This window comes from Salvia miltiorrhiza, chromosome 2 (assembly GCF_028751815.1).
Source record: "Salvia miltiorrhiza cultivar Shanhuang (shh) chromosome 2, IMPLAD_Smil_shh, whole genome shotgun sequence".
NCBI classification, from domain to species: domain Eukaryota; kingdom Viridiplantae; phylum Streptophyta; class Magnoliopsida; order Lamiales; family Lamiaceae; genus Salvia; species Salvia miltiorrhiza.
In genome coordinates this window covers 45933312-45944930 of record NC_080388.1, presented here as the reverse complement: position 1 = coordinate 45944930, position 11619 = coordinate 45933312, and the positions used below count along the sequence as shown (strand labels likewise).

Sequence of the window (11619 nt, the reverse complement as noted above, 5' to 3'; positions counted from 1 at the left end):
GTCTTCTAAAAAAATGACTTGTTCAAGAGAGTAGGGTTCTTTAATTTTCTAAGCCAACTTGATATACCAACAATGATTTACATGACTCCTCGACCTTCCTTAAATCCCCAAATTCGACCAGCTTGTTTGTTGCGTTCCTAATTCATCTCTAACTCCCAGTGAATGATGCCACATTCTCACTCATGAAATTAATTAAAATACAAAAAATAAAAGAGGTAATTGGATTGCACACTTGCCCGAATTCGTATTTTAAGTGTAGGTCAATCCGATTGTACTTAAGTTTTTGTGAAAACAAAAATGATTCAGCAGATCTCTAAACCCATGGATTTGTCGCGAATTCAACTGTTCTTACTGGAGTATTAATTAAGCCCTATACCACACTATTAAAAGTTAAATAAAAGTTGGTTGAATTTCAACTTTTTTTAGCTCAATTCTCTCTTTATTTAAATGAAAACTACATTTCCTGAAGAATTCATTGCAAATTAAATTCAAACCTTTTAGCCTTTTCATAAATTAAACTAGACTTTTGAGATAATTATAGTAATAAATGTTCTAGTCTTTGATTTGTAGTAAATTTATTTGTCATCAATTTACTTTTATTTTTTTTTTTGGAAAGGAAAGCAAAAACTTTATAAAAAAGAAATGCAAATACACATGCAGCAAGGAAGACCGGCCATAAATGACGGTAGCTCAATCGACACATAAGAGCATTGGCAACGCAGTCCTCGATGGGTTACTCGAGTAGCCCTCTTCCTTCGTGTATGGCGTTGCAATGACTGTTTCCTCGAGCATTACTCGAGTGCTCGGGTAGCACTCGAGCCTCAAATAAAAAAAAAACTTATTTTAATTTCTAATGGCTGTTTTTTTTTTTTGTTTTTTTTTTATTAAAGTTTTATGTAATATTTAGGATTTTATAATTAATGCAATTTAAATTTGAAATAAATTGTGTTATTTAAATTTGAGCAATTAAATTTAAATGAAAAACATAAAATAAAAAACTAATGTTATCAAGTAGGCTATCAAGGAACAACACTACCTACTCAATCACACAACCACTATCAAGTAGGGTATCAAGGAACTCCATACCACTATCAAGTAGGCTATCAAGGAACTCCATTGCGGATGCTCTAAGGATAATTGTAGCTTCTTGCATTTCGTAGCTTGGTGAGGTGATTTATGCCTATGATTCCACAACATCAAATTTCCTTCTCCAAATTTGCCACATCGATCGCTACTTTCCAGTGGAACCCATCGGACTTCAAAATAACAATTAACAAGTATTCTAATATTTTTATTTTGAGCACGAAAATTAAGAATAAATGATATTTTGGATACCAAAATTAAGAATAGAGGGTTAAGAGTGTAAAGATGATGATCAATTAACAAATGTAGTATGATAGTATCGAATATCGATTCTCAGGAAAAAATAAAAAATAAGAAAACTACAGTTGTAGACTTGTAGTTCAACCAAGTTTAGGTCAATTTTATAAATTAATTAAAAAAAGAAAAAAGAAAATCGGAAGACCGCGGGAGAAGAAAGAAAGAGGGAAGAAGAAAGCAACGAAACACGCAGTGCCGGCGCCGGCGCCGCCACCTTGGCTGACTCAGACACACTCACTCACTCACAAAGGGCACTATTTGAGCACACAAACACAGACATGTTAGAACCAAAGAGGCTGAATAAAGCAGTGGTTCCTCAGTCCCTTATCCCTCACCCTTCTCCAGCCAGCCTCCAGTCTACCCGTCTTGCCCTCCATGTATCCCCTTTTCTCCCCTGCAACCATTCCTTTCCTACTTCCTCTCTCATACATTTGTTGTTGTTGTTGCAGGCCAATGGCGACGCCTCGTCTTGCACCGTTTATATTGCTTCCGCCTCCCGCATTTACAAACTCCGGGTAAATTCATCAACTTTGTTTCATTTTTTTTTTTGTGTGTGGAGAATTAGAGCGTGAACATTGATTATTCCGGTTATTGTTGGATTGTGGCGAGCTTAATTTACACAATCAAAGGTTATGCATTTGGAATGAGTTTATGGCATTTTCATATCTGTCATTTATGGTTCAGATTGCATTGGAGGATTCAGTTGTTGGTCAAGGAAAACAGAATCTCCTAATCCCTGAACGAACTCAGGTACTTCTTGCCAGGGATCCTTGAGAACTGTATTTTCGTGATTGAAAACTTTGATTGAACTGATTAAAAGAGATGTTACTGAAGGTATTGGAATCATCCTTGGTGGATCGATGCCCTCATAGGTCGGAAATCCAGAGTATTGTGCTTGCTGAAACGAAAAGTGAGAAAGTTGTCTTGTCTATGCTCTCGATATTTACTGGTGTAGCTTGTTATGTGGTTCCTGTTCTACTCTTCTCATTTCTCAATTCTAGTTGTTATTTTAACTTTATGTGGCTAAGATAACAATTTCATTTTATGTTCAAAAGAAGCTTTGTATACATTTTTGGAATGCCTATCCTTAACATAAGAACTCTGAAAATACTGAATACTGTCTGAAAAACATGACACCTACAATTCAAAATATGTACTATCAGCGACTAGTTTACAACTGATTTGATAACTTTTTTTTTGGAGCATACAACTGATTTGATAACTGGAGTGGCCAATATTTTGGCGGCCATTTCTTTACTTATAATCATATGTATATACATAGAAGGTGCAATTACTTGGAAAATACTTTTTGGAGGCAATGCTGCATCTCTTTGTAGGTTTTGTTAATACAATGCTGCCATTCTTTCAGGCATGGGCCGCTCACTCTTGGGAAGTGTAGACTCTTATGGTGATCTTATTGTTTCTCGAGTGGATGATTTCAATACAGGTCACAATCCGTCGTACTTTTATTTCCCAAACTCACTCTTTTGTCCCCCATTGTTTACAAGTTCTGCTTCTGCATATAAGATTTTTATGTGAACCCATAGTGCATTGCTTTCCTTCTTTTATGTGCTGCTTCTGTGATTATATTAGAGAAAGCTGACCAATATGAAATCATGGAAAAGCTGAGGTGTAATTGAGTCCAGCCCAGCCCAATAGTGCTAAGCTCAAGCTACTCGTTTATTATCGAGTTGAGCTTGAGCTTTATTTGTCAACAGTCTGAGACTCACGAGCTTATTCGAGCTTAATTCAGCCTAAATGAGCTTTCTAAATTTGAATATTAATCATTAAAAAAAATTACTTGTTCTAAAACATATACTCCCTCCGTCTACGAAAAGTATAGCACTTTTGCCATTTTTGGCGTCCACCAAAAGTACGACAATTTCCTTTTTAGAACATGACCCCACATCTTTTTCTTAACTTTTATCCTTACAAACACTTCTTATTTACAAAAAACCACCTCAAATTCAATCTCAACCACACATCTCATAAAATGGTGAGACCCTTTCTCCACTACATAAAAATGATCGTCAATTTTATTAAAACATGTGCCCACCAAAAGTGCTATACTTTTGATGGACGGAGGGAGTAATATTTTACTTAAATTCATCATTTTATTATAAAGACAAAGTTAATTAGATATTTACTAGAATTATTACTTATTCTTGTTAGCTAACAGACCAAGTAGTTTCAAGCCCAAGCTTAAGTCATTTAGTTATAACTTAGAACAAGCTTTATCGAGTAGATATCCGAGTTCACAGGTAGCTCGACTCATTTACTGCTATAAAGTTGATAATCAATAGTAGTTTCCAGAGCTCTCATTTTCTGATCGTGCTTCTGAAATCTACTCCCTCTGTCCTGTAAAAATAGTCCTAGGAGGGAGTGACACGAGTTTTAATAATTGTAGTTGAATGTATTGTGAGTGAAGAACGAGACCTACCTTAGAGATAGTGTTATAAAGGACCTACCTTAGTGGATAATGGGGTTTAGGTTAAATTAAAGTGGTGGGCCGTACATGGTAGAATAAGTAAATAAGTTGATATATTGAGGGTAATATGTATTGATTTGTTGTGGACTTGTGGGGTAGTGTCTATAAATGGAATAGAATTATTTTTATAGGATGGAGGGAGTAATTGTCTTTTGAAGCATAAAAATATAATTTAAATCCCCTTGAACTTGTCTCAGCAGAGGGCTGACAAGCATATGAGTGGCCAGTTAGCTACTTGATGTGATAACTTAAATATTCTACAAGTCCACTAACTGAAATAAACATTACTCCACTCTCAAGTTAGGGGCATAATATCGCATCTAGGCATTTTTCTGCTGGGACTTACTAATACAGACATCTTGTTCCAGATGCAGACGGGTCTACATATTCAGTATCTCCCCGAGATTGTGGTGTTGGAGAAGGCAGTTGGGCAGGGCTTTGCTTTAATCCAGGTCAATTGTCTATGGTAAATAATTTCTTGCTACTGAACCCTTTCAGAAAGGTGTATATTGGTTAAAAATGAGATATTGCTGGGTAGTAAAGTACTTCCTTCGTCCGTGATAAGTGTGGTGTGTATTGGAGGGCACATGTTTTAAGAAAATGTTGGGCGATGTGTATAAAGTGAAGAAAGAGACCCACCAATGTTTATTTGTTAGGCAATTAATAAATGGTTTGTGAGATGGGTTTGTTGTAAATATTGAGTATGAATGGGGTGTATAAGGGTATATGTACCAAAATCGAAACACCACGCTTATTGTGGATAGACCAAAAATGGCAAAAAGGCCTCACTTAGCACGACACATCTTGACACCTTTAAAGTTTACTTGTCCTGCGAGTCACTTCCCTTTTTAGTCATTTTGACCAAAGGTAACAGTAGATGCTTTAGAATGAGAATCTAAGGCCATTTCGGTACACAGTCCCATACTTACATGTTCCAAATTGATAAACGAGTATTGTGCTCGTGTTAATAAACCTTAATGATTCCTTCAAGTATAAAGTTTGTCAGAGTTGGGTGCCAAGTTTAAATTTCAGGATCTCTATTAGACTTGGTATACATCCTGCAGCAAAGAGAAACAGCTTAATTGATCTGCTCTTTCGTTTCTTTTTTCCCCTTTTCTTTTTGACTGTCAGGGTTGGGGTTGGGGGCTTTTAATGGAGTTCTTGTATTTGAAGTACTAGGAATATTATTGTATAATCTTCTTTGAACTATCTAATTAACTTTCTACCTATTACTGTTTCAGGCAGCTACTGCTCGCAGCTTTTGCAAAAGCATTGATATTTATGATCATGATATTCATCTTCGCACTTTACGTACGTGAGTATCTCATTTCCACTTTTGTTTTCGTTTATAAGGTTTTCTTTATGTTATTGCAATATCCTATGACAAATCCTGTTTTAAATTTCAAACTGTAATTGTGCGGCAAAAATAAATCTTCACGGTTGTTTGGAAGGTCATGTATCTATTTAGCTTCTTTCATGTAACCTTCTAGATAGTTTGTACTAGCCTCGAGAAAATTAAAAGTGAGCTTCGCGGGCTTGTAAATATTAGATCAGCAACACCATTACACTTCAGGCCCTTTGCTTTCTAGATTCTGCTACACTTGATCATCCTATATTTTTGCAGTGGAATTAATTGCTGTTAACATTTCAGGTTTGAAATTCAAATGTTTGTTTTATTTGTCACTTATAGAATAGTCATGTTGCAGATTGGGGTTCCCTACCTCGCTAATTTTCATGGACAGTTTTAGTGAGGGCGGAAATTCAATGTTAGCCACCACAGAAGGTTCCCAGGTACTTATTTTATGGTTTCCCATGTAACCATGTTGAACGGTTTTGCTGGCTATTGAATGAAAAAAATCCCATTACCCTTGGATGACTTATATATTGTTTTAATCTTATTTGAACTGCTGCAGCTAAGTATATGGGATTTACGAGTGAAAGAAAATGGGGGCTGTGTGCAAAGAATCATGGGATCTGTCGGAGACATGTTATATGCAGTCAGTATATCTTCATCTGGTAATATTGCTGCTGGGGGTGAGGACCGCACTGTGACTGTCTATGATCCACGCAGGTTAGAACTTAGAAGGCTTCTATTTTGACGTATACCTTGTTTAATGAAGTGCATTTGGAAGGTTTATGTAGTTTCCCTGAGGTTGTTCCCTTTAGACTCGATAAAAAGGGAGGGATAAAAATGGAAGACTTCTTCCTTGTCATTTCTGATGGAAAGGATCTGCTTCCAAAAGAAAACCTCTCTCTCTCTCTCTTGTTACTGTTGCATTACATGCCATGATGCATGCAATTTGGTGATCGTGTTGGCCTCCTACAAAGGAAGGAACTTTAATAAAATTATTGAGAGACGTCGTGGATTTTGTTGGACTAATTTTGCTAAACTCATGGGACTGAATTATTGCAGATGGTGTGCAACATCTAGATGGCTGAACTGTTCAAAATATGAGGTCAGTTGGCTGCATGCGTCACAATTATTTCTATTCAAGTTGGATGTGTAGCATTTCTATCCACCATTTTGTTCGATTTCATTTTGTGCATCTACCTTATTTAGGTCAAATATTCTGCTTATATTCTCTTTAGTCTTCTTTAGCATTACTTCTTGTCTGCAGATAACCGGACTTACTTTTTCTTCTGTTGATCCAAGTTACATATATGTGCAAGGAGTTGATTATGAGGTAAATGCTTTTGTCAAACTTTTCTGTAATCTATCAAGGTTGGGGTTGTCATCTCTAACTTGTTCTTCTTTTCATCTTATTTATTATATATAATTAAATCTCTGCAACTGCAACATTGTTAATTTGTGTTATTTGTTACCTATAAACAGCACGGAGTATTTGCATTTATCTTTACCCTCTATGTTTAGATCTTACTAGTGTAAATGTATTTAAAACTACTTAATTTGCAGATTATCTGTGGACAATGGAGAGAAAGAGAGAAGGCATTTTCATTTAGAGGGGACTCAAACTGGCTTGGATTTAGCAAGGTTTTATTAATATCTCCTTCATCTTCATGAAATTGTATCTGTGGCAGCATATGTTTATCGCATTTTATGATTAACTCATGCACACAATTGAACTCTGTCACCTAATATGATTATTGCATCAAATATGTCAAGAATCTGCTGCATGAATAGGTGTCGCTGACTCGCTGTCACCTACAAAAGCACACTCGTAATACAAATTTCATTTTCACTGTGCAGTGTTCCGACAGGGATATTTTGGCTGGGTGGTGTGATTCGGGTAGCATATTTGTTGCCGACGCCTCCTAGAAGAATGTGGAAATGACTGTCTGCAGTGATATCGAGTAGTAAGTTATAGCTTCCTCTTCGACTGTAGTTTGCTCGACTTTGTTTGCACTGTTTCTTACGTTGATGGCATAATCTGAGTGAAATGGTCGGACGACAGAACCAGAGAAGCATTAGCCTAAGTCGTACAATCGAGTTAAGAGTAGCATCGCAATGGAAAAGTGGGGGTAAGTTTGTCATCTCTTATGGGGTAGTTTTGGGGCTTTTACCTAATTTAAGATATGCCTGAATCTAATGGCATGCTTGTAATTTTGAACGTCTGTGGTAGTATTTGGATTTCCTAACGAACTTCTTGATTTTGCTTTTCCATGGTATTTAAGATGACAAATTCTCATTATATGACTACTTCTACCAAGAGTTTATTATCACCTATTTTTCATGCTATTTAATTTTACGATTTGCTTGCATTTGTCATGAAATCAAGTATGACATTTGAATAACTACTTTTGGTCAAATTCTTGAAGTGGACCTTTTGATGTTTCAATCCATGACCAAATCAAAGAATAACCAAAAATTCCTCAGTCGTTTTGCTATGGATTGGCCAGTTTTAATTGGTAAAATGAATACTAACTAAGAGCATCTGCAACGCTCCTACTCGAGTAGAGCGTTGCACTCGAGTAGGGCGTTGCGGGGGCCTTACTCGAGGCCTACTCGAGTCTTCGTGTATACACGAGCGATCTATTTTTTTTTTAATTATCTTCTCCTTTTTAAAAATCTCTCTCCTCTTTAAAAATTAAAAAAAATAAGTAGACTATCAAGTAATCCCAACGTAACACTACTTACTCAATGTGGTCCCCCGTTATCAAATAAACTATCAAGTAAGCCTATTGCGGATGCTCTAATGTTCTTAACAAAAAAGAACTTATAAAATTCAGTGTTACAGTGTAATGTACTTTTACTGGTAACGGAAAAAGCACCTAAAATTCAAAACTAAAAAAATCTAGCGTTTGAAAAGAAGGTAATCGTTTTTTGGAACGCACATATCGAAATACGTGTTTGTATGAAGAGAGAGAAACTTCCATGTTATTGCACCAAAATAAAATTGAATATCCATGTTAGATTTGATATAGCTGTGAGCTTTTGAAATTAAAAAAATATATATGGTACTAGTAAAAGGATTGTGTTATACTATAAGTTTTCCTTCTTTTGTCTTAGTGTTCCCGTATGTCTTAGTTCCCGTAATCTATTAACTACTATATATTAAAACATAAAATTTTAATTAGAAATTAATTAAATTAATCGTAAATTAAGCGGCAATTATGCGATTAGAATAAAAATTGAAGATTTATTTATATGCTATATTTTCTTTCTCTTTTTCCCCCCCTCTTTCCTATAATTTTATTCTTTTGCAAAATCATGCTAATTCAATTAATGAGAATATATTCAATATGTATTTTAAATTAAAGACTGCGTTAAGAGCTTTAATTTAATATTTTATTTATATACAAAATTAAAATAAATAAATTATGATCATTTAAAGTTGTGAAATAAATTTTATATATATGGAAGAGGTTCAAATGAGAAGATAATCATTCTCAGTCATTCGATCATAAAGATCTACGGTGAATGCATCATTTTAATGACTGAATGCAACACATGAGTTTAAATCCTACATGAAGCAAAAATTTTATTTTTTCCATTTTTTCGAGTGTAGTTAATTTTACAACGAATGATAGTACAATGAGTGTTTTCAATTCTCACGATAAAATATGGATTTTGACCCCATGAGAAAATGTCTATTCATGCACCGATGAGGCCTAGCTCAAGTGGCAAAGCTGAGGCATTCAAAGACTCTCATTTGTGAGAGGTATTGGGTTCAATTCCTGCTTGCGTGCGGGTAGTTTTTCCACTTTTGTATAGGTAGTGTTCTCACCTTTTTGTGAGTAGTGGCTCCGCCTGCGTACGATTGTTTTCCCATCTTTGTGTGGTGTAGAGGTCCCGCCTGCGTGCGGGTTGCTTATTAGATTATATTAGATACCCTCTTGTTATTCAAAAAAAAAAAGAAAATGCCTATTCATGCATTACATTGATTTATTCGTTATTATCATTTCTCACAAAAGACGACATTCTCATTGGATTTCAACTATATATATATATATATATGTATAGATATATACGATTATTATGTATTTATATGTGCATTTTGTGATTCTTTTTAATCTTTTCTATTTAAAATATTAATGATAATTTTAATTATAGAATAATTTTATTTTTTCATTAAATTGTAGATTAAATTAATTAAATGTCATTAAACTAAATTTAGATTTGGTGAGATCACTATATATTATATAGTGAGATCTAAATTGTAGTCAATCACAATTTAATAATATGAAAAGAACAATACAATTATAACAATATATATATGTACTTTTATATAATTAATATATAAATAAAAAAACACGTAAATGTATATTTATTATAATATTATTATTGTTATATAATACAAACATATGTCCTTTGTTGTAGATACTATATAAATCTATGTTATGTTATAAGATTAATGAAAATAAGAATAAAATTAAAAATATGTCAGAAAAAGTTTGTTAATAAGAAAATTAAATATATGAATTTAAGTTATTTAAAATTTTCAAATGATAATATCGTATATCTATACATGTATATGTATATCAATAAAATTACACGTATATAATAATTAGAAGCTCACAACAAAATTAAGGGGAGTGTATTCGTTGTGGATTTCCACAGACTTTAAAAAGTCCATGGAATTTAAATTCCATGGAATTCACATAGATTCCAGACGACTTTCAAAGAATTCGTGGTTGGATTTCACCCCGATTTTCACTGATTTTCGAAGAATTTAGGGGATAATTCTGGAATTGAAATCCATGAAAACCAACGCCCGCTGAGTCCCAGCACCGCTGGGAATCCAGCGAGCGCTGGAAACCAAGCAAGAATCCTGCTTAAAATAGTGAATGAGGTAGTAACAGGAAGCTGGAGAGAGTAAAAAAGAAATGGAGCAGCAACTATGATAATCAGGGATCAAAATTTATAGAACTAAAGCAGCAACAACTTAGAAAAGGATTCCCTTTATCAGCCCAATTTGTTGCCGAAAAGTTGACATATATGATATCAACTCAACCAATTGACTGAATTCAGCAAAAGAATCGGAGCACATTCCAACGTCTGCTCAAAACCAGCGTCATTCCAACGTCTGCTCAAAACCAGCGTCTGCTGGACTCATCTCTCAACGTTGGCTGAGTTCCAGCGCTCGCTGGCTTCTTGGCCGTGGGCGCTGGAACTCAGCGCTCGCTCAAAACTCTATGGAATTCAATTCTCGTGGTTCTTGGTCGGATTTCGTCGTGTGTATTTTTTGGATGAAATCCATGAAAGTCATTCCGGATTTGAAGTCAATGGAATAACGAATACACCTAGATTTGTATGGATTTTAAAAAGTCTGAAACGAATACACCCAGATTTATATGGACTTTTAAAAGTCTTGAACGAATACACCTTGAACAAATACACCAAGATTTCTGCAGACTTTTAAAAGTCTTGAACGAATACGCCCAGACTTTTAAAATCCATAGAAATCCATTAAATTCCACAACGAATACACCCCCTAAGTAGTTATTTATTTATTAGTATATGGAACTAACAAATTACATCTCAAAGAAAATCTTGTATAACACTAGTAAAATAGAAAAATGTTAACAAACTTTTTAAATTCAAATACAAAAGTATAAGAACTTAGAGAAAAAAAAGTAAAATAAAAATTAGGACTTCTTTCGTTCTCATAAAATGTATTCACTTTTAAATGAACCGAAGTTTAATAAAGTGATTGAATGTGTTGTGAGTTGGATAAGTGTCTAACTTTATTGTGAATTAATAACTTACCAAAAATAGATTAGATACATTTTATGAGGACAGGCGAAAATGAAATTTTTGATATATTTTATGAGAACGGAGGGAGTACAAATTTGAAACTATAATGAAGCGTTTACTTTACATGATTGATAAAATGCATGATTGAATATTTTTATCCTTAATATTAGGATTTCTTCAATCTGGCCCTTTAAATGAGATAAAAATCCAGTAAAATTGAAATCAAGGATCTTGAAATATTCCAAAGTTTCAATCCATTAAAGTAAATAAAAATTAACTTTACTATTTTTATCTGTCAAGACTAATGCTTCAAAGTAAAATGTCCCTATTTATGTTATACATGATACATCTTTATTCAGATTTCAAGGCATATGTATATGCATACGTGTTCACAACCAAAAACGAAAGAAATGTCTCGTCTCCAAATGGGTGATATATTAATCTTTAAGCTGCAACTGTTCCTGCTAATGCACCATTATCTTTATGCCCATTTGTTTGAATGACCATTATCTTTATGCCCCATTTGTTCTAAGTCATTCAAATATCCAATACACACCACACACACACACATGTATATATATGTGTGTGTGTTTGT

General features: G+C 34.2%; 1 protein-coding gene across 3 annotated transcripts; it reads left to right on the top strand.

Annotated features, from left to right (window-relative positions):
* Window positions 1-1440: 1440 nt before the first annotated feature.
* On the top strand, window positions 1441-7518 carry LOC131011693 (uncharacterized). Of its 3 annotated transcripts, XM_057939487.1 has the most exons (14): window positions 1441-1757; window positions 1830-1895; window positions 2065-2130; window positions 2215-2290; window positions 2750-2827; window positions 4237-4334; window positions 5110-5183; window positions 5575-5659; window positions 5782-5939; window positions 6282-6324; window positions 6487-6552; window positions 6783-6860; window positions 7077-7183; window positions 7282-7518. In XM_057939487.1, exons 1-13 carry the CDS (start codon window positions 1659-1661, stop codon window positions 7143-7145), a joined length of 1056 nt encoding a protein of 351 aa, XP_057795470.1. In that variant the 5' UTR covers window positions 1441-1658; the 3' UTR covers window positions 7146-7183; window positions 7282-7518. The 3 variants fall into 3 exon arrangements, with proteins under 3 accessions (XP_057795470.1, XP_057795471.1, XP_057795469.1); XM_057939488.1 differs by having other exon boundaries at window positions 1488-1757; window positions 4243-4334; window positions 7077-7518; XM_057939486.1 differs by having other exon boundaries at window positions 1488-1757; window positions 7077-7518.
* Window positions 7519-11619: the final 4101 nt, after the last annotated feature.